The sequence below is a fragment of the Crocodylus siamensis genome, chromosome 3 (genome assembly GCF_052110815.1).
Source record: "Crocodylus siamensis isolate JL-2025a chromosome 3, ASM5211081v1, whole genome shotgun sequence".
NCBI lineage: Eukaryota > Metazoa > Chordata > Crocodylia > Crocodylidae > Crocodylus > Crocodylus siamensis.
In genome coordinates this window covers 167299850-167321186 of record NC_143397.1, presented here as the reverse complement: position 1 = coordinate 167321186, position 21337 = coordinate 167299850, and the positions used below count along the sequence as shown (strand labels likewise).

Genomic DNA, 21337 nt, shown 5'->3' with positions numbered 1-21337 from the left:
ATTACTACTAAACCTTAGTATGCTAATTATACTGCATTTCTTTTGTCTGCTAAAGTGGTCATCCTAGTTTTACATGATTTGTTTTGAAAAACCCGTGGTGCATATTACTTATTTAGCTCTTTGTCCTCTTAAAGTGCTTCAGAAAGGCTGCTGAAGAATTTAATTTTTTTTCCAGCCCTAAGAATAGATAGAGTTCTGTTTTCCTTAGGTTATCATCTGTCAACCATGAGTTCCCTAAAATAGCTGACAGTGGTTCTGATGGAATATCTGCTAGTTCAGCACTTTTCATCAGATTCTATAATTTAGACCTGTAGCAGCAAGAAATGTAGAGAAGTATCTAAATACACTGTCCCCTTATAACTTTTATAATTTTTAAAAGGAAAATTTTAGTCCAGCAGTTTTTTTGTTTTTTTGGGGGAGAGCTTTATTGTTAATATTAATTTAATATCATAAACAGCTACATAAAATTATGTTTGAACACAAGGTATGTTCTAACATGGTGGTGGAAAAGTGTTTTTCTTGAGTGACAGATGCATGATTAGAAATCACTTCTAAATAAATGCAATTAAATGACCTTTCATAGTCAAGGATCCAGAAATGTTTTTTAAAATGTGTATTGCATACACGAATAATTTTGCCCGCTACTGAAATGTGTTCAGTGGTGGGATCTTGCAGTCTGGCTAACCTGTGGTCTGCAAATGCCTCTGACACTCTTCGAAAAAATTGTCACGGAGGCCATAAGAAGCAACCAGCACGGATTTGTTGAGGGCAGGTCATGCCTAATAAACCTGGTGTCCTTTTATGGACAAGGGGCATGAGAGTGTCATCATTAACCTAGACTTCAGCGAGGTCTTTGATACTGTTTCCCATGAGATCCTATCAATTAAGCTGAAGGGTACTGGCCTACACCAGGGAGATGGGTTATCATTTGGCCCAGAGGTGGGATGGCCTTACACTGGAGGGCCATCTCCTAAGGTATTCCCCAGGGATCAGTGCTTGGGCCTGTGCTCTTCAGCATCTTTATCCACGACTTGGATGAAGGGGTAGAAAGTGCAATGATTAAGTTTGTGGACAACACCAAGCTGTGGGGAAATGCAGGCATGTCTGAGGATAGGGTAAAGATCCAAGATGACCTCGACAGACTGGCCCTATGGGCTGGACGCAATCAGATGAGGTTCAGTAGGGACAAATGCTGGGTCCTTCATCTAGGTAAAAAGAACCTTTACCTTATCTATACAGTGGGTGGTGGACCACTGTCTGGAACTGTATCTGGAAGCAACCTGGGGCTGACAGTCAACCAGAAGATGAATATGAGCCAACAGTGCGATGAAGTCACCAGCAGGGCAAATAGAACTCTAATATGTATCAGGTGATGTGTTGCAAACAGATCCAGAGAGGTGCTCCTCCTCCTCTATTCAGCACTGGTGAAGCCACAGCTGGAGTACTGTGTCCAGTTCTGGGCACCACACTTCAGGAAGGATGTGGATAAACTCAAAAGGGTGCTGACAAGAGCCACGCAGATGATCAGGGGCCTGGAGGATAGGCTGTATGAGAAGAGACTCCAGGAGCTGGGTTTGTTCAGTCTGAGCAAGAGAAGACTCAGAGTTGACTTGATAGCCACCTATAGGTATGTCGAGGGTGAACACCAAGATATGGGGAGCAGCTCTTCAGAAGGGCATCCCTTGGGAGGGTGAGAACTAACGGGCACAAGCTGAGGAAAGATTTAGGTTGGGTATTAGGAAAAACTTCCTTTCCATAAAGGTGTCTAGAATCTGGAACACGCTTCCAGCAGGGGTGGTGCAGTCATTTTCCTTGGAGGTGCTCAAGAAGAGGCTGGACAAATACGTCTTTGAGCTCATTTGAGCCCAGTAAACTTCTACTCATGGCAGGGGACCGGACTTGATCTTACAGGTCCCTTCTGGTCCTTTGATTCTATGATTGGGAAACAGTTTAGACTAGATTATATTGCCATCATTGCTGAATGCACTTTTTCAATTTTAAAGCAATAATATGTATAGGTGAGATAAAAAATGAGCGCAACATATAGCATATGGTGCAATACAGAAGACATCTTCAACTATTTTGTTGTTCTAGGACATTGTTTTTTTGGCTGAGCATAACAACATTGAAAGGTGTCATTCTGAAATACTAAATATTTTAACATATGATAGCTGTAAGTTATTGTAATAAATGTAGAGTTAAATTTTAACTTGGGATATTTAACTTTTAAATATTTAAAACTTTCTAGAAAAAAAAACATGAGTATGAGTTCATAAACAGCAAATCATGCCACACAAAGCAGAACATATATTGTTTTGATAAATTATTAAATTAGTAGATAAAGTAAACAATTCATGTAAACAAATTAGTGGATGAAGTAATTCGTGGAGGAAATATTATCTCTCCATAGTTGAGGTTCAAATAAGATTTTATTATCAGTTTTATTCTTACTTCCCCTCACAAATGCTTCTTTTTATTAGGGTTAGGGCATAAGTAGCAATCTTTGTAACACTTTTTTTAGATTTTCAATTCATATCTTATGGTCAGAAGGAATGAAGGAGCAAGTGCGCGCACGCACATGGCAGGGGCGGGGAGGCGGGGAAGAGGGAAGGGAGGAGAAGGGTGAGTTATGGTGGCACTGCCCCCCACACACACACCTGCTGCTGCCATGCCTCGCCTCTGCTGCCACCACCACCTCCCAGCCCCGACAACAGGGAGCGGGGGTGGGGGCGGAATGTTGCCTGCCACCAGGGTGTCAGCAGCTGCTGCTCTGTGCAATCTCCCCTCCCCCTCATTCCTAAGATCTGGCAGCAGGACAGGGTGGAGTGGCAGAGTGAGGGGGGCACACAGCGCCAGACATGGTGGGGGGGGAGCACGAGGGTGAAGGAGGATGTGGCGGGGTGGTGCATGGGGCTGGAAACGGAGCGGCAGCATTGCGGGGCACTTGGTGGTGGTGCTCTGTCCCTGTCCCCTTTCTTTGCCATCATTTATGATGGGCAATTTGCTAGTGTTTATCATAAATGCCTTGTAAATGAGGAGAGACAGCTGAGACCAACTAACTGATGGTACTGTGTACCTTTTCCTCTCTTGTGTGAAAGAATTTAAGGGATGGGATTCTTTGAAAAGTGTGATGCGCTCCTTTAGAAAATATTGCATCCCTAACCAACTTGACAAAACAAAAGATTCTTGTCAGAATCTTGACAGAACAGAGACATTTGTTTGTGAGAGGTTAATTTATAAATAAGATTTTTCTGTCTGAGAGGATGACTAGGAGAGATTTGTGTGGTTTAAATTTATAGCGTTTTATTCCAAAAAGCTGAGGATTGTTTAGGTTTTTTATTAATGCAGTAGCACTTATATGCACACAGAAGTTATATACTCATAAATGTGTCTTTATTTAGTGTGATGAGGTTTTTTTTTTTAAGAATTATAAAAATGTATGTCATCTTAAATTTGAGGGTACCCTTATTTGAAGGAATATGGTCTGCTTCCACAGACTGCAGAATTAGCATTTTTATGAACAAATGAGGAAGGGAAGATGGAAGAATAATAGGAACCAAAATAGAAGCATTTCTAAATTTAAAACATCCACTGCCATAGTTTGCAAACTTTTTAAAACCTTTAAAGTCCTTAAACCAAAATAACATATCTTGCATTTCATGAGTTTCTTTTTGTAAATACTTGACTACAGGCAGTCTTTGGACTTACGACACAATTGGTTCCTGAAAACCACATCTTAAGTTGAAATGTTGTAACTCAGAACTGATTTTCCCACAGGAAAAATGTTATAAATGGTGGATTGGTTCCTAAACCAATGCCTGATACCCTATTTTCACCAAAAAAACCAAAATTTTGGACTCGGTCAATTTATAGATGAGCAATATTGCTACATTAATGTATTTATATTGTAAATGGCAATCATACTGATTTGGAAGGACTTCTTTGAGGTGATTTTGCTGGACTTTTTTGAAGGGCTCTTGGTTAGACTTTTTAAAGTGGGAGTAGGCAAAATGTTGCCCGCCAGGCCTTTCTATCAGGCCCTTGGGGCCCCTAAAAATTTTAGAAAATTAATATTTATTTGCCCTGCTGCCTATCATGAGGCCCTCAATGGGTTGCCAGAATTCAGTAAGTGACCTTTGGCGGAAAATAATTGCCCGCCCTTGTTTTAAAGGGTTTTTGGCTGGAGTCTTCTCAGGCATCTTGGCTGCAGGAGTTTTTCTGGAGTCTTGTCTGCTTACTTAAAGTAAGCATCCAAGGAAGTTTGGACATATGTTCTCCAGGGAGATGGGCAACACAGTGTATTTTTTGCTGGCGTGGTGTCGGATCAAGTGTTGTAAAGTCGAAACTGATGTCAGAAAGTTGAAATGGGGTGTTAATTTATAAATGTTCTAAGTGCCGTTCATTTCAACTCAAAACATCTTAAATCAGGAACTGCCTGTATGTGAATGTGACTTTGAGGCATAAGTCCTGTATGTGAAAGTAATAGAGAAGAATAGGTAACGAACATCGCTACACGGACAGAACTACAGTAGTGTGAGTTCATTGTCTATATTTCTGTATTTTTTAGGTGTGTGTTTTTCCTGTGTTAGTGTCCTAAGAAGATACTAAGAGACTGATTTTTGTTTGATTTAGATATGGGCATTGTTTTATCACCTGGCAGTTAGTTGGAGTGAGAATAAAATTCAGCATATCTACTTTGGAAGGTCTGCCAGCAATGCCATAGGGAGTAACTTGTGACCCACCTTATTTAAAGTGTAATAATACTCCCCAACCATATTTTGGGTATGTTTTTCCCCCTGTTTAATTCATCTAACATTCCTCTCAACCCTCCCCCATTTTATTTCATTTTATCTTCCTTTTTGTTTTTAAACTTATTTTCACTTTTACACCATTTTTTGCAGTTAGTGGGTTAGGGTATCAGTCAGAAGGCCTTCAACACTGTCTCTCACCCCGTTCTCATAAACTGGGGGACTGGTGTCGACACCTACAAAGTCAAATGGGTCGCCAGCTGGCTGGAGGGCCGCACCCAGAGAGTGGTGGTGGATGGGTCATTTTTGACCTGGAGGGATGTGGGCAGTGGGGTTCCTCAGGGCTCGGTCCTCGGGCCGGCACTGTTCAACATCTTCATCAGTGACTTGGATGAGGGGGTAAAAAACAGCCTGTTCAGATTTGCTGATGACACTAAGATGTGGGGGGGATGTGGACACGTTAGAAGGAAGGAATAAGCTACAATCGGACCTAGACAGGTTACAGGGGTAGGCGGACAAGAATAGGATGGGGTTCAACACTGACAAGTGTAAGGTGATGCACCTGGGGAGGAAGAACCAGCACCATACCTACAGGTTGGGAACTCCCTTCTCATCAGTGCAGAGGCAGAAAAGGATCTTGGAGTCATCATTGATTCCAAGACGAATATGGGTAGACAGTGTGGGGATGCAGTTAGGAAGGCCAACCATACCCTGTCATGCATCCACAGATGCATCTCAAGCAGGTCCAGGGAGGTGATACTCCCCCTCTATGCAGCACTGGTCAGGCCACAGCTGGAGTACTGCGTCCATTTCTGGGTGCCGCACTTCAGGAGGGATGTGGACAAGGAGAGGGTCCAGAGGAGAGCCACTCGCATGATCAGGGGACAACAGGGCAGGCCCTACGAGGAGAGGCTACAGGACCTGAACCTGTTCAGCTTCCACAAGAGAAGGCTGAGGGGGGATCTAGTGGCCTGTTACATACTAGTCAGGGGGAACCAGCAAGCATTGGGGGAGTCCCTATTCCCCCAAGCACTACCAGAAGTGACTAGAAATAATGGTCACAAACTGGCAGAGGGTAGATTCAGATTAGACATCAGGAGGCGCTACTTCACTGTCAGGGTGGGTAGACTTTTTAAAGATCTGGAACCAACTTACAAACGAAGTGGTGCTGGCTCCTATCCTGGGGATCTTTAAGACAAGGCTAGACAACCACCTCTAGACAATCGATACTTTTTCCTGCCAGGGGGTCAGACTTGATGATCTGCTCAGGTCCCTTCCAATCCTACTAACTATGAAGATGAACAAAGGAGAGCATGCAACCAAGCAGACACGGTTTTCCGAGCTAACCAAATTATTTCAGTTTCTCTGCCCCTAAAAACGTAACTCAGAAGGCAAAGGAGTGTTACTAGTGACTGGGGGTCGCAGGTTCCTGTCCCTGAGCTAAATGGTGTGAAGATAGAATCTGAGCAAGCAAGCTAAAGGGAGATAGTGGTAAAACAGATAATACCACTATAAAAGATTACAGTTCCTGCTAGTTCCCTCCTTTATAGGTTTCATAGACGTTAGGGCTGGAAGGGACCTCAGAAGTTCGAGTCCAGCCCTCCCCCTCCCCCCCGCCTGAAGGGCAGGAAGTCAGCTGGATTCATAGGATCCCAGCAAGATAAGCATCCAATTTGCTCTTGAAGGTGTTCAACATACGTGCTTAAACCACCTCTGATGGCAGGCTGTTCCAGACCTTGGGGGCTCGGACAGTAAAGAAATTCTTCCTTATGTCCACCCTGAAATGGTCTTGCAGTAGTTTATAACCGTTAGACCTTGTCATCCCTTGGGGCGCTCTGGTGGACAAACTTTCCCCCAGATACTGGTGGTCACCCCGATAAACCTATAGGTGGCCATCAGATCACCCCTGAGCCTGTGCTTTTCCAGGCTAAAGAGCCCCATGGCTCTCAGCCTGTCATCGTAAGGTCTGCTTTCCTGACCTCTGATCATGCGCATGGCTCTTCTCTGGACTCTCTTTGTAGAGGCCTGCTTTCTGCATTGAGTACAGTACTTGATTGAGCCTTTAGAGAAGGGTGACAGAGAAGAAAAGTTGTTTGGTATGCACCTTAGATGTTATTTCTTTTGATTGATATAATTAGAGCAACCTGCAGACCTTTCTTTTTGATTGTGTAAACCTTTAAATTAAAGTAATGTAAAAGTTGCACCCCCTTTTCCCCACACCATGTAATTTGTTGTTAATTGCTGGTGGACCGTCTTGGAAATCTAAGGAGGTTTAAAAGTGAAGATAATCATCCGTTAATATAATACTCTGAAATAGGTAGACAAGTGTGTTTATCTGTATGTGCTGATACTACTATTGTAATAAAACAGAAAATTGGTAGTTACCTACGGAAGTACAACTAACAAGTACAGAAAACAAAATTGTCTGGATAAAGTTAGTATCTATAGGGAAAATATGGTAATAGCAGGAGATCCATTAGAAAGAAAATTGTTTTGCTAAAATAAACTTGGGAAAGAATAGTAAAAAAAACAAAACTGAGTCTTTGAGATTGCAGTGTAGTGTGGCATTATAAAAAAAAATGATGCCTCTTTGGGCTGCTTGATCAGAGGTATCTTATCCCGAATCAGTTCCTCCTTGTAAAGCCAAGCCTGTGTGTTCAATTTGGAGTACATCTAGATCAGAAAGAAATAGGCAGCTGAAGGGAACTTAAAAAAGTTAAGAGGCCAGAATTTTCAAATTATACAAATAAATATTAGTTCTAAATTCATATGAGGGGCAATTCTGGTTGAAGTCAGTGGGAGTTTTAGCTTCTCAGTAACTTTGGAAAAATGTGCCATTTATTTAGGTGCATAATATATAGAGGTTCACCGATACATTGATCCGATATTAAGATCGGTACCAATATACAGAATATTGGCTGTATCGGAAATAGGCCTGAAGTGGCCAATTAAATGCCTCTGTGTGTGCATAGCCACAGCGCAGCACACAGACAGTGAGGAGCAGAGCCCAGTAGCATGTAGCTGGTAAGTCTGTTGTAGTGGAAGGGGAGGGGAGAGAGAAGGGCCGTGGCGGGGGCAGATCAGTGCCCCCCACAGTGAGGGAGGGAGGGAGAAGGGGCAGGCATTACCCAGCTGGGGTAGGGAAGGGGGCACAGGACAGAGCTGTGGCTCATTGGGGGGGCACTTCCTGCCACTGTGCACACCCCATGAGGGTATTGGGCAGGGGGCATGGGCCCCCAGATCTGCGTGGGGTGGATTGCAGCTGCGGGCTGGAACTGGTGGGCTCTTCCCAGCAGGGGCTGGGCTCAGGGCAGGTGGCAGCAGTGCTGGGAGAGGGCTATGGAGGGGGCTGCAGCCACCCCAGATTTTGCTGTAGCCCCTCTGTAGTGCCACTCCCAGCGCCTCCCATCCAGCACAGCCCTGGCTTTTTCCAACACATGGGTGGAAGCAAGGGGTTGAGCTGTGGCTGTGCTGGGTGGGCAGTGGTAGCACTGGAAGAGGGGCTACAGCACAATTTGGGGTTGCTGCAGCTGTCTCCCAGTGCCACGGCCACCCACTCCAAGCCCAGCCCCCACCAAGAAGAGCCTGGCGCAGTCCTGGCTCCAGCCTGCAGCTGCGGCCTGCCCATCCCACCCCACGCAAATCTGGGGGCACATGCACCCCCCCCATGCCCTCCTGGGGCACACTCGGGAGTCGGAGCCACCTCCCCCAACTCCAGATCAACCGATATGCCTCCTTAAATCTCAGCTAGCAATATCAGTGTACCCCTAATAACTTATGTTCCCCAAAAATTGACCTGGCGTATTAGAGACTTTAAATGGTGACTAAAGGAGAGGGGTAGTATACAGAAGTTGTGTACTTGATGAGTGTGAGCACCAGTGAGGAGGAGAAATGCATAAGAGATGTTGCAAGTGTGATAAATGTAATCAGATGAATTCCAGAGCATCAATACTTGGGCTGAATATTGGGGGGGAGCAGGGAATTCCCAACAGTGAGATTTATTAAATCGGGAGTGTTCAACCCCTGGCCCTTGTATCTCCCATTGGGTCCAGAAATCTGGTGGTTTTGGAGCTCCTCCACCACTGAATTTCCAAGTCCTGTGCAGCTGGATTGGGCTTGGCCTTGCATAGGGAGATCAGGCCCCATTGGTGCATGGCTGGATTGGTCCAGGGCCTGAGGCAGCCAGGCAGCAATGGCCTGGCTGGGTCCTGATGCAGCCATGTGGGGCCAGGCCATTTCCACATAGCTCCATCAGGCTGTGTTCCTACAAGGCTTTATTTATTGGGCTCCAGCAGATCAGGCCTACCAACTGGATCTAGTGTGTGGGTAGACTTGGCACTTCTTGTCTGGCCCTTTGGGCCAAAAAGGTTGGGGAACACTGTGTTAAATAATTGAACAGTCTGCTAAGGAAAGTGGAGTGAAATTTCTGACGTTTTAAAGCTAGATTCTGCGAACAAGGGAATATGGAATAACATGGGAGTAAAGAGAAACCATCTTGTGCTGTGATTTGAATTATCAGATAACTTCATTACATTTTTTTATTTCCTGAAAAATCAGAATTGCAACAAAATCACTACATTGATATACAGATGGATTTTTTACCTCAACTTCTATATGATATACTTCCAAGAGTTCTAAGTCCTTTACCTAGGACATATAATACTTCTCAAATGAGAACTGTTGGGTATGATCTTTTAGAGAGTTCATGTCTTCATGTTTGTTCGTTTTTTAACTTTGTATACAAGATGGGGAAGTATATTTCAGCCTATTATTTTGCAACCCCCAGTTCACATTTTAGAAAATAGTTATTTGTTTCTCTAGAATTCTATGCTAGAATTGTGATTTTAGTCAGAATTTAATAAGTATATTAACATCACCAGAAAAAGAAGGCCCAGAGAAGAAGAAAATGAAAAAGGAACCCGGAAATAAGAAGGCAGCACCAGTTAGCATTCTTTTTGGTTATCCACTTTCGGAGCGCAAACAGATGGCCCTTCTTATGCAGATGACAGCGAGAGACAACAGTCCAGGTGATACCCATCATAACTGAGTATTTTATTCTCTTTCTTTGCTGTTTTAAATGCTACAGAAGTAAATTATGCCAGATTTTATTTGAAGCATGTAATTTTTAAAGTAATCCTTGATTTAACGAAAAACTATTTTGTGTTCAAAATTCTGTCCATGAAAAATCTTAGTTTTTCAGAAATTGCGCTTTTCATTGAATATATTGAATTTTTTTTTACTATCTTTGCTTATTGCTGAGAGAGGTTTGAATTACAGATAACAGTGGGAAATGAATTTCTAAATAATCCACTTGAGTATTTTTGCTTTAACCATTATATTATTACTTTTTTTCATCCAATAATGTATTCTTAGTATTCTAGAGTGCAGTTGCATGCTCATTAGGGTTCAAGGGTTTCCTAAAATGTTGCAAAATTATTTTCCTACTGTCTTCAAAAGGTATCAAATCAACTCCTTAGAATCTTACTCTGTTTTTATGTAGGGGGTGACCCCATAACAATATCCATGGAAAAAACTGATTTAGATTAACAAAATTTAGCCATTTAACTTCTGTAATAACTCAAGAGTTCCTAAGTTCATTCTGTAGAAACAAGAAAAACTTATGTGAAGATAAAAGACCAAGTTTACTTTCAGAACATGGCAACAGTTGATTAACCTTTCAGTTTCTCCTGCTGTGCTTAAAACTAAAGTTGTGTGGAGGAGGCAATTCAGTTTGCATGAAGGGGTTGGATATTTTGAGGTTGACTTTTGGAATAAAATCCAAAAAAGGGAACCTTAGGGGTCAATGGCTGCAGAGCTGCTTGGGAGCTAACATTCCTAAGTCTTTCAGGCTCTCACCTCCCCATTAGCCCATCAGGAGACTTCCTGAAGTGCTAGCAGTTCAGAAGTCCAGGCTCCCCAGCTGCCCAGATGCTGAGGAATTGGGTGGGTTAACTGTCAGATAACAAGGCAGGTATTCCTATGAAACCATGCCTTTTTTCTATTCATCCTTTATCAAAATTGAATAGTTTCTACCACGTAACTAACATTATCCAGTGAAAAAACATTCTAGTGGAGAAGCAGCAAGCGGATCTAGTTTATAACTTTGTGACTGTAAAATATTTTCTTCTCAAGCAGTATCACCTAATACTAGCATTTTAAATATGTGCATTTCTTCCTTCTGCCCTGCTCTATTTTATTTTCTCCTGGATTATTTCAAGGGTAGGGTGTTTTTCCTACCTAACGAAAACTGCTTACTTGATATCCCTGTTACATGCCTTACTCAGACTTTGGGAGCTCAACCACATTGTCAGTAGGATAATTTAGATTCCTGTTTTAGCTTTGACCTTTTCGCTGGGTCTAATGGCGTAGTGAAAAATTTTAGTGAAATAGATGTGAGACCAGATTTTCGAAGTTACTATATAGGCACCTAGTGGGATTTTTCAGAGCTGCCGACACACCAATCAATGCCTGTTGGTTTCTGTGGGAGGCCAATACTTAACCATCATTGGTAGATTGTACTGTGCACCTCAGCATCATAAATATCTGGCATTTGGTCCACTAGTTGCAGAAGAGATCAGTAATTCATCACAGTATAAGTAATTGTATCATTAACAGTTTTTCAGAACCAGGTGGCCCATAAGATGGGAACGTAAGTTGCTCTAGAACAGGGACTGACAACCTTTTAACAACAGTGACCCAAATTAACATAGCTCTATCCAAAGGCAGGCTGCCAGTTGCAGGTCCGCTGTTAATGCCTCTTCCCCTGCTGCAAGTCTGCAAGCTGCCGCTGAGTCCTTGTGCTGCCAATTCCTACTGCTCTTCTGGCTTAGCAGGCCAGATGAAATCTTTATGTGGGCTGGATGTGGCCCACAGACTGTGTAGGTGGCTGACCCATGTTTCAGAAAGATACGATACTACAGTAATAGACATTAAATTCACTCAGTCTGATGGTGTCATGAAATGCACTTGCAAGCTTGTGGCAAGTTTGTACATGCATTTGAAATTTAAACTACATAGTCTGTTCAATAATACAACTAATAATGCTGAAACTTGTATGATAAGAAAATGAATGCAAAGTAAAAATTATTAGTCACTTACACTGACTATTTTGATACTTGTTTTGTAGATGCCACACTAAACCATTCTTTGCAGACAACTCCAACACAAAAGAAAACACCAAGTTCCTCATCAAGACAAAAAGACAAAGTTAATAAGAGAAATGAACGAGGGGAAACCCCTTTACACATGGCCGCTATTCGTGGGGATGTTAAACAAGTTAAAGAGTTAATCAGTCTAGGAGCAAATGTAAATGTAAAAGATTTTGCAGGTAAGTTTGTTATGTGTTCAGTTCTTTCAAAATAGGATTTTACTCTTCAATTGTAAAAATTCAGTGTTAGTCCTGACTCTTTTCTAGAGATTTAACTTAGTTCCGTATTTCAGTTTAATTTCATTCTGAATCTAAAATTACTAGAGATGCACAAATACCTCAGTGCAATATTGGACCATCTTCGATATAAAGAAAGTTTATTGTATCGGGAATCTGCTTGATATGGCGGTTTTTTTAATGCTTGATTTGGTGCAGCCCCGGCTGCAGATCCCCGGTAGGGCAGTGCCTACCTCAGCCCCAGCCCCACTCCCTCCTTCACCATGGGGAACATTGATCTGCTCCCCCACGTCCCTTCCTCCCCCCCTCCCCTTCCACCACAACAGACTTACCAGCTGCACTCAGCTTTATTGGAAATCTGATTGGTATTGGCCAGTATGCCTCCTTAAAAATTGTCTATTGGTATTGGCCCCCAAAATATGTCGGTGCAGCTCTAAAAATTACAACGGTCACAAGTTTCTTAAATTGTATTAATGACTGTGGTGGTAACAAGGGATGATTAGTGGATATGGTGGAAGGGAAAGGGGTGTTTTAAAGCACTTTAATAAGATCCTTCAGAGGCCCCAGTTACACCTGGGGCTTTCTGTGTTAGGTGCTGTGCAAAACTAAAGGCATACAGTATACTTGAATAACTTCATAATAATAAATTATGTCTGTATTGTAGTTGGAGGTGAGATTGCAGAGCGTGCAAGTGCACATGAGCTAGGATTAATCAAGCCTGTTTTGGTAATGATAACACTGATTTAGGGCCACAGGTTTCAGTGCAGGCTGTACACGCCTACTGAATCCTTACTGGGCAGCCAGCCCACACCAAAGCCCATGCCATCACCTCTTCAGTGTGATTGTTATCAAGCCTAGTTATGTTAAGGCTAGCCCACGTGTGCCAGCGTATGCTGAAATCGTATCTCTGCCCACAGTGAAGAGGGATACTAAGATACATAAGCAACTCGCACCGTTTTCTGTAATACTCCTTTTTTTCTTTCTGGCTCTGTGTCTTGTGTACATTCTTTCTCTCTCTATGCACACATTTGATATTTTAAAAGTACATATTTTTATTTGTAATTTTAGATTTATAATTATGCTAAAAAAAGAATTTCCTCATCAATTCTTGAGCCGCTTGCCTTAGTATTAGCCATTAAACTCTTGCTATTTTTGCAGTTATAGAAGTGGGTTATGGAAAGGTATTTGGAGAAGAGAGGAGTATCCTTGTAGTTCATTTCAGGCTGTCCTCTAGATATGAGGCAAAGTGGAAGAAAGCATAATGATATTTGTCAGAGCAGTTTTAATGTTGAATTATATTATATTAGTATTGTAGATGTTACTATTCAAGGCTAAGCTCCTTTTGACTAGGTACTGTGTAAATTTGGAACAAAAATGTTGTTCTTATCCTATACAACTTAAAATCTGAAATATAAGATAAAGATAATAGTTACATATAGATGGTGGAATACAAGAAAGCAGTTGAGTCCACTTTGATTAGCGTAGTAAGAGTTAACATACCAGCAACCTGTTTTCAAGTTTTAAAGGCAAGGCATCATGAACTGTCAAACCCAGATGATATTACTTCTTTTTATAATATGCTGCCTGTTAGCACAGCTTTCAGCAGCAGCAGCTGACTTTCTTGCATATAATATTTTATCTGTTGTTATTCTGGACATTATCACAGGCTGCTTAATACCAGCTACTTCAGTGATCTCTGCTGGTTAAATTTTTACCTGTTAATGTCAATTCATTGAGCCTCTGACCCCATGATCAAGTCAATTAGCAGATGATTGAAGTACTGCTGGTCTCAGTGGTCCTGTGATCATAGAATCATGAAAATTGGAATGGAAGAGACCTCAAGAGGTCACTAGTCCAGCTGCCTCGTCACTAAACAATCCCCAACTGGATCATCCCAGCCAAGGCTCTGTCTAGCCAGGTCTAAAATACCTGCAAGGATGAAGAGTCCACAACCTCTCTTCGTAACCTGTTCCAGTGCTTAACTACCCTCCTAGTAAGATAGTTTTTCCTAATATCTAATCTAAACTTCTGTTGCAGCAACTTGAGACCATTGTTCCTTGTTCTGTCATCTGCCATCACTGAGAATAATATAGCTCTATCCTCTTTGGAACCTCCCTTCAGGTAGTTGAAGGCTGGTATCAACTTCCCCCTCCGTCTTCTCTTCTGCAGACTAAAAAGCCCAGTTCCCTCAGCCTCTCCTCAGAATTCACATGTCCTAGCCCTCAAATTATTTTTGTTGCCCTCCACTGGTCTTCCTCCAACTTGTCCACATCCTTTCTGTAGTAGGGAGAGCCCAAATTGGATACAGTAACTCCAGATGTGGCCTTACCAGTGCTGAATAGAGGGAAAGAATTACTTCCCTTATTCTACTGACAGTGTTCCTACTAATGCAGCCCAGTAGGCAATTAGCTTTCTTCGCAATGAGGGTACACTGTTGGCTCATATTCAGCTTATTGTTCACTGTGACTCATGACTTTCCATCTGAAACTCACCAAAAACCAATAGGCGACAACTGTGAGTGCATATGCCCTGACTCGATGCTGGTGAGATCATGAAGGAGAACTTTTACTCACAGCTAGATACCATCCCCTAAGATATTCCAAGGGAAGATAAAATCATTGTAACCCTCTGTGTCTCTCCCCTGGACGTTGCATGTGTGGATTCTTTTTTAACCTCACTGTGGCTCTTTGGGATGAACAGTTTGGTTACTGAGTGACTTTGGGGTCGGTTCCCCCAGGAGACTCGCCTGCCACATCTTTGATGATAATTCTTTTTGGATCGGGAGGACAATGTTTGGTCCTGCCTCTCCTCGTACCTTACCTTGGTTGTTCCCGCTGTTCTTCCTTTATGGGGCTCTGCCTCCCCTACACCCCACCTAACGCCAACCACAATGTTGTCACCTGTGTCATCAAGGTTGATGTCCAGAACCTTCTCGGCACTCGGGCTCTTGGGATCTTACGGCCACAGGCTAGTAGTGATGTTTGTACTCCAAGCCTCTCCTATGGCCCCCTTTTCTCTGCTTATGCGACATCCGTCCTTGGAACCATTCTGTCCCCTGGCGCGTCACCTCTTCCCTGTGTTTGATATCTGCCTCCCATCAGCTGCGTCTGGATCCTGGTGCTGCTGAGTCCTTCCGGGTTCCAGTCTTCACTGTAGACTTCCTCTGCCCACACTGACCTTGTAGGTAAATCCTCTGGCCCTGTGTTCTCAGAGGAACCCCCTCCTGGGGTACCCACCAGGTCCCCTTGCTTGGACTGCTTGGGTGCCCCAGCCCCTCCAGGCCAACTGGGGACTCTACTTCCGGTCCTCTTTGCTGGTCTTCCACCAGGTCTTTTATCCTGGCCCTGGGCATCTGGCCAGCCAATGGGCCCCGGCATGCTCGTATAAAATGTGCCCAGGCTGATGTGGGAGCCGTTCCCAGCTCCTCCCGGCTTGTCTGTTTTATTTTCCCTTTGATCTTCGCCCGTGGCGGCTCTGCCTGCTGTGGTTTCACTTGCACCATGCTCATCGTCTTGTGCAGTGTCCTGCTGACTCCAAGCTTCATCCAGTAAGTCTCTTTCACAATCATCCTTCTTGGAGATTTTAATGCCAGAGTGGGAAAGATCCTCAAAACTTTGCAGTGATATTATTGGAAAAGAGAAGGCATTGGAAATTCAAATGTTAACGGGGTCCTTCTCCTGCCAAAGTGGACAGAACATGGGCGTGTCATCACAGATATCCTGTTCCATCAAAGGAACAAGTTCCAGATGTCCTGGAAACACCCTAGATTGAGACACTGGCATTTGATTGACTATGTGATTGTTCGGACTTGCAGTCACCAGGATGTTTGATTACGAGACTCATGACTAGTGCTGATCACTGTTGGACTGACCACTGCCTCATCCATTCCTGCATGTCCATCAGAACTGTTCCTAAATGAAAAATGCAAAGGAAGCAGGTCAAGTGCAAGTTAAACATTGGGTGCTTGAAGGACCCATTCAGGCAGAGAGAATTCCAGCAACTCCTGAATGAGCCGCTACTAACAGAGCACTCAGAAAGAGTTGAGGAGCACTGGACAGGACTTAAGACGGCTGTTCTCTCATCCTGTGACAATACCATAGGATACAAGACCAGGAAACATCAAGACTGGTTTCATAAAAATGACAGTGAAATTCATGGACAGGGAATGGAAAGCTTTCTGTGCCTGGCAGAAAGACATCAAGTCTGCCATCATAAAAAATGCACACCAATGAGCAAAATCAGGTGCAGAGGAGAACTAAAGAATGAGTGGTGGATTCAGAAATCAGAAGAAATCCAACATTTTGCTGACATCCACGACACTTATGGCTTCTTCAGTGCTACCAAAGCTGTCTATGGCCCTAGCACTCAAGGCCTTAATCCTCTAAGACCAAAGGATGCTTTGCTTGCTTTCAAAAAAGGGAGGACCCGGGCAACTATAGGCCCATTAGTCTTACTTCGATCCTGGGGAAACTCTTTGAGAAGATTATCCAGGAGCACATCTGGGAAGAACCAGCAGTGGGGACAATGTTCAGGGGCAACCAGGATGGATTCAATAGGGGCAGGTTCTGTCAGACCACCCTGATATTATCTTCTATGATCAGGTCACAAAATCATTGGACATTGGTGTTGCAGTGGATGTAGTCTTTCTGGACTTCAGGAAGGCCTTTGACACCGTCTCCCACCCCATTCTCATTAAAAAGCTAGGCGACTGTGGTATTGATGTCTACACAGTCAGATGGGTTGCAGATTGGCTGAGAGTGGTGGTAGATGGGTCATATTCGACCTGGGGGGATGTGGGCAGTGGAGTCCCCCAGGGCTCTGTCCTTGGTCCTGCACTATTCAATCTCTTTATTAGTGCCTTGGATGAGGGGTGAAAAGCACTGTGTTCAAATTTGCTGACGACACCAAGATTTGGGCAAGGTGGGCATGCTAGAAGTGAGGGACAGGATACAGCTGGACCTGGACAAGTTACGGGGGTGGACAAATGAGAATAGGATGGAATTCAATACTGACAAGTGCAGGGTACTGCACTTGGGCAGTAAGAACCAGCAGCATACCTATAGGCTGGGGAACTCCCTCCTCAAAAGCACCGTGGCAGAAAGAGATCTTGGCGTCATTATCAATTCCAAAATGAACATGGGCCACCAATGTGAGGATGCAGTCAGTAAGGCCAGCTGCACCTTGTCATGCATCCACAGATGCATCACAAGCAGGGCCAAGGAGGTGATCCTCCCCCTCTGTGCAACACTCGTCAGGTCACAGTTGGAGTACTGTGTCCAGTTCTGGGCCCCACACTTTAGGAGAGATGTGGCCAGCATTGAGAAGGTCCAGAGGAGGGCCACTGGCATGATCCAGGGACAGCAGGGCAGACCCTATGAGGAGAGGCTATGGGACATGAACTTGTTCAGCCTTCACAAGAGAAGGCTGAGAGGTGACCTGATGGCCATCTATAAACTTACCAGGAGCAGCAGGGAATGGGACAGATCCTGTTTACCCGAGCAGCTCCTGGAGTAACAAGGAATAACGGCCATAAGTTGTTTGACAGTAGGTTCAGGCTGGACATTAGAAAGACACTATTTCACAGAGCAGCTAGCATCTGGAACCAGCCTCCAGGGGAAGTGGTGCTGGCTCCTACCTTGGGGGTCTTTTAAGAGGAGGCTTGACAGTTACCTATCTGGGGTCATATGAGCCCAGTATTCTCTCCTGCCCAGGGCAGGGGATCAGACTTAAAGATCTACTTAGGTCCCTTCTGACCTTACATCTATGAATCTATGATGGAACAACACTCCTGAAAGATAGTGAATCCATCATGCTTGCTGGAAAGAACATTTACAGGACCTTTTGAATTGTGGCTCCACTGTTAATGAAGATAAGATCAACAGCTTTCCGCAAAAAGCAATCGGAGAAGACCTCAGTTTACCACCAGAAGAAATCTCAAGAGCTTGGAAAAGTACCACCAATGGTGCCTTCTCAAGATCCTTTGGATTAGCTGGGAGGATAGACGCACAAACATTAGCATCTTGGCCAAAGCAAATTCTAACAGCATTGAGGCCATGATCATCCAAAACCAACTTCCCTGGATAGGTCACATTGTTCACATGCCTGACTCCCACCTTCCAAAGAGAATCTTTTTCTCATAGCTGAAAGGTCAGTGAAGTAGTGGAGGGCAAAGAAAGCATTTCAAAGACACCCTGAAGGCAAACATTAAGAGAGATAACAGCAATATCAATACTTGGGAGACTCTTGCTCAGGACCGACCAAAATGGAGGAACGCTGTTTGGGAGGGACCTCAACAGTTTGAAACACCTTGTTGACAGGCAGAAGAGGAAAAGAGGAACAGGCGAAAAGAGCATCAAAGCATCCAGCACAGCAACACAGTGCCAGTCCCTCCTGGAAACACCTGTCCTCACTGCAACAAGATGTGGATCTAGAATTGGGAGATGGAGACACCTGTGGACTCATTACTAAGATCCTTGGAAGACCATCTTACACATTCACAAATGATCACCCATCAGTCAATTGTACACTGTAAACCCCATGTCCTTTTCTGCAGAGCTGCTGCTTATCCAGTCGGTCTTCATCCTGTGCCAATACATGGGATTTTTCCATCCTAAGTGAAGGACTTTGCATTTCTCCTTATTTCTTTTGGTCCGGTCCTCCAATTTGTCAAGGTCTCTCTGAATCCTAGTCCTACCCTCCAGTATATCTACTGCTCCCTCCAGCTTGGTGTCATCTGCATACTTGCTGAGGGTGCACTCTACACCATCTTCCAAGTCATTGATGAAAAGATTGAACAAAACTGGCTCCAAAACCAATCCCTGGGGCACTCCACTTCATACTGGCTGCCAACTAGACATCAAGCCATTGACTACTGCCCTTTGAGCCGAACCACCCAGCCAGGTTTCTGTCCACCTTACAGTCCATTCATATGACCTATACTTCCTTAGCTTACTTGTGAGAACATTGTGGGAGACCATATCAGAAGCCTTGCTAAAATCAAAGTACATCATATCTGCTGCTGTCCCCACATCCACAGAGTCAGGTATGACTTCCCTTAGTGAATCTATGGTGACTGTTCTTAATCACCTCTTCTCCTTTAAGTGCTTAGAAATTGATTCCTTGAGGAACTGCTCCATATGGTTATTAGCATGGGCGTACTGAAATCATGATTTTTGTGGATTTTGCAGAAATCACAAAACCTAGCATTGCCTGCAAAATCAGGCAATGCTGTTGAAATCCACAGGGGGAAGAAAAAACTTACTAAAATATAATGCTGCCCCCCCACAGAGGGAGCCAGCAGTCTTCATGGCACTGCAGCCCTGCTGTGCAGCCTGCTGGGGTGGAAAGGGTGTGGGGGCTGCTAGCACAAAGAGGACCCCAAGATGGCTGGTACCTTCACCTCTTGCTGCTGTTGGGCTGAGGGGGCTGCCTGTCATGCAGCCCTGCCCCTCTTCACCAATTGGCAGCGAAGAGTGGGGCCACCAGGGCCCTTTAGCCAATTGGAAGCATGGGCGGGCAGTGTGATCAGCCCATGAAAATGGTGGCTGGCCCCCGCAATCTCCCTGCAAAAATCAGCTGGCCGCCTTGTGTTGGATAGATCCCTACTCATTAGCTAAGATGGTGGGAAAACATACATAACAGTTTAGATTTGTGCACAGAAATGGCTGATCTGACAGTGGTCCACAACTATAAGCAGAGAGAGAGTGCTGAGAAATTAGGAATAGGTATATCAACAGTTTGAAATATGGTCATCAGAAGACTGCAGATAAAAGAATATTACTGTTTAGTGTCTGCAATGAGCTGTAAATAATTGAGAAGCCTACACCTGCATGGAGTTGGCGAAGATACTGCTGAAGTGGTTTAAGTCCATTCATATCATCTTCCAGTAAATAGGTCTTGGTTGTCAGAAATGGCAGACACTTGCTAAAGATTTTTGGATTGGAATTTTATAATGACTTCCTTGAGCAATTCAAGAAACATAATATTCCATTTAAAGTTGTCACAGGAGAAGCTGCCAGTGTTGGTTATTGTGCTGTGGAATAGTGGGTTTCAAGGTTACTAATAACTGGATGGTTACACTTCTGATGATACTCCATGTGGGTGAAACTGGATTCTTTTTTGAAACTCCTTCTTGATGGAACATTCTGTTTTAAAAATGAAAAAAGTTATAGTGGTAAACAAGCCAAGTCTTGTTGGACAGTTGCTCTTTTACCAGTATAACTGGCACAGAAAAATGATCACTGTTTGTGACAGGTAAAATATTTCAACATTTATGATTAAAAAATAAAAAAAACATTCTGAAAGGGCTAAGAGCCTCTCATGGATTGGTGAGCAAATATTTGAAGTGTGAGTTGTAACGCAGCACACTAAAAGCATTGTTGGGTGATTGTTAAGCTTACACCAAAATTAAAGAGCTAGTTTTTACTTCCTTCAAATGCAACCTGCATGCTTCAACTATGTGACCAGGGTATCTATCCTCAGTATATCCAAACAACAGTAATATCTGAACACAAATACATTATGACCTACGTACCTACATGCTGTGGAGTAAAACAAGAAAGAGATTGATGAGAAAATTTCCATTCAGTTTATGCACGGAGCCTGGAAAGTTGCCATTCCTGTCACCACTACTAATTGCTTCTTTGAGGCACATTTCCGCCAGCTAACACCTCAGTAATTAGCCCATCCAGTTGCTGTCATGATGGAAATGTACTGTTAGTATTGGTTACAGATTTGGAATGATCTGCAGTTGTTGATGCTAATGTAACTTCTGGAGAGTTTATACAAGTTTACAGTGGGTTTGTGACATTTACAAAAATGATTGTCAAAGACATTACTAGAAGTGTCAGCAGATGTTGTGATGATGATGAAGATGGGGGAGAAGAACAGCATAGTGAACTTTCTGGTCCTATTACTGGAACAATGTCATGTGTCCAGTTGCTATCCGCATTTCAGGTTGTCCACGCCTTTATAAATAGCATTCCTGAAGGAATAGATATGTTCACTGTTTTGGTTCATGTACAAGAGTGCTGACTAAACAAGCAAAGAATTACAGAATTCACTGTTGTTTGAAGTATTGTATGTGCAACGATATACTGTTATGTATGCTGGTAAGAAAAAATTAAATGTGTTGCAACAAAGAGAAACCTTTCTTTCATAATACGTTATTTGCAAAAATATATACAGGTAAAAATTAAATGGGTGT

General features: G+C 43.5%; 1 protein-coding gene across 6 annotated transcripts in view; it reads left to right on the top strand.

The window, feature by feature from the left end:
- Positions 1–21337, top strand: part of ANKRD12 (ankyrin repeat domain 12) — a 152707-nt gene that overhangs the window by 83149 nt on the left and 48221 nt on the right. For all 6 annotated transcript variants that reach the window (XR_016441383.1, XM_090039690.1, XM_090039688.1 and 3 more), the window contains exons 4-5: positions 9629–9775; positions 11875–12075. Coding sequence is in view for 5 of the 6 variants with exons in the window: in XM_090039690.1 (XP_089895816.1) it covers positions 9629–9775; positions 11875–12075 (348 nt within the window). In the remaining variant the exon portion in view is untranslated. The remainder of the gene's footprint in view (positions 1–9628; positions 9776–11874; positions 12076–21337) is intronic.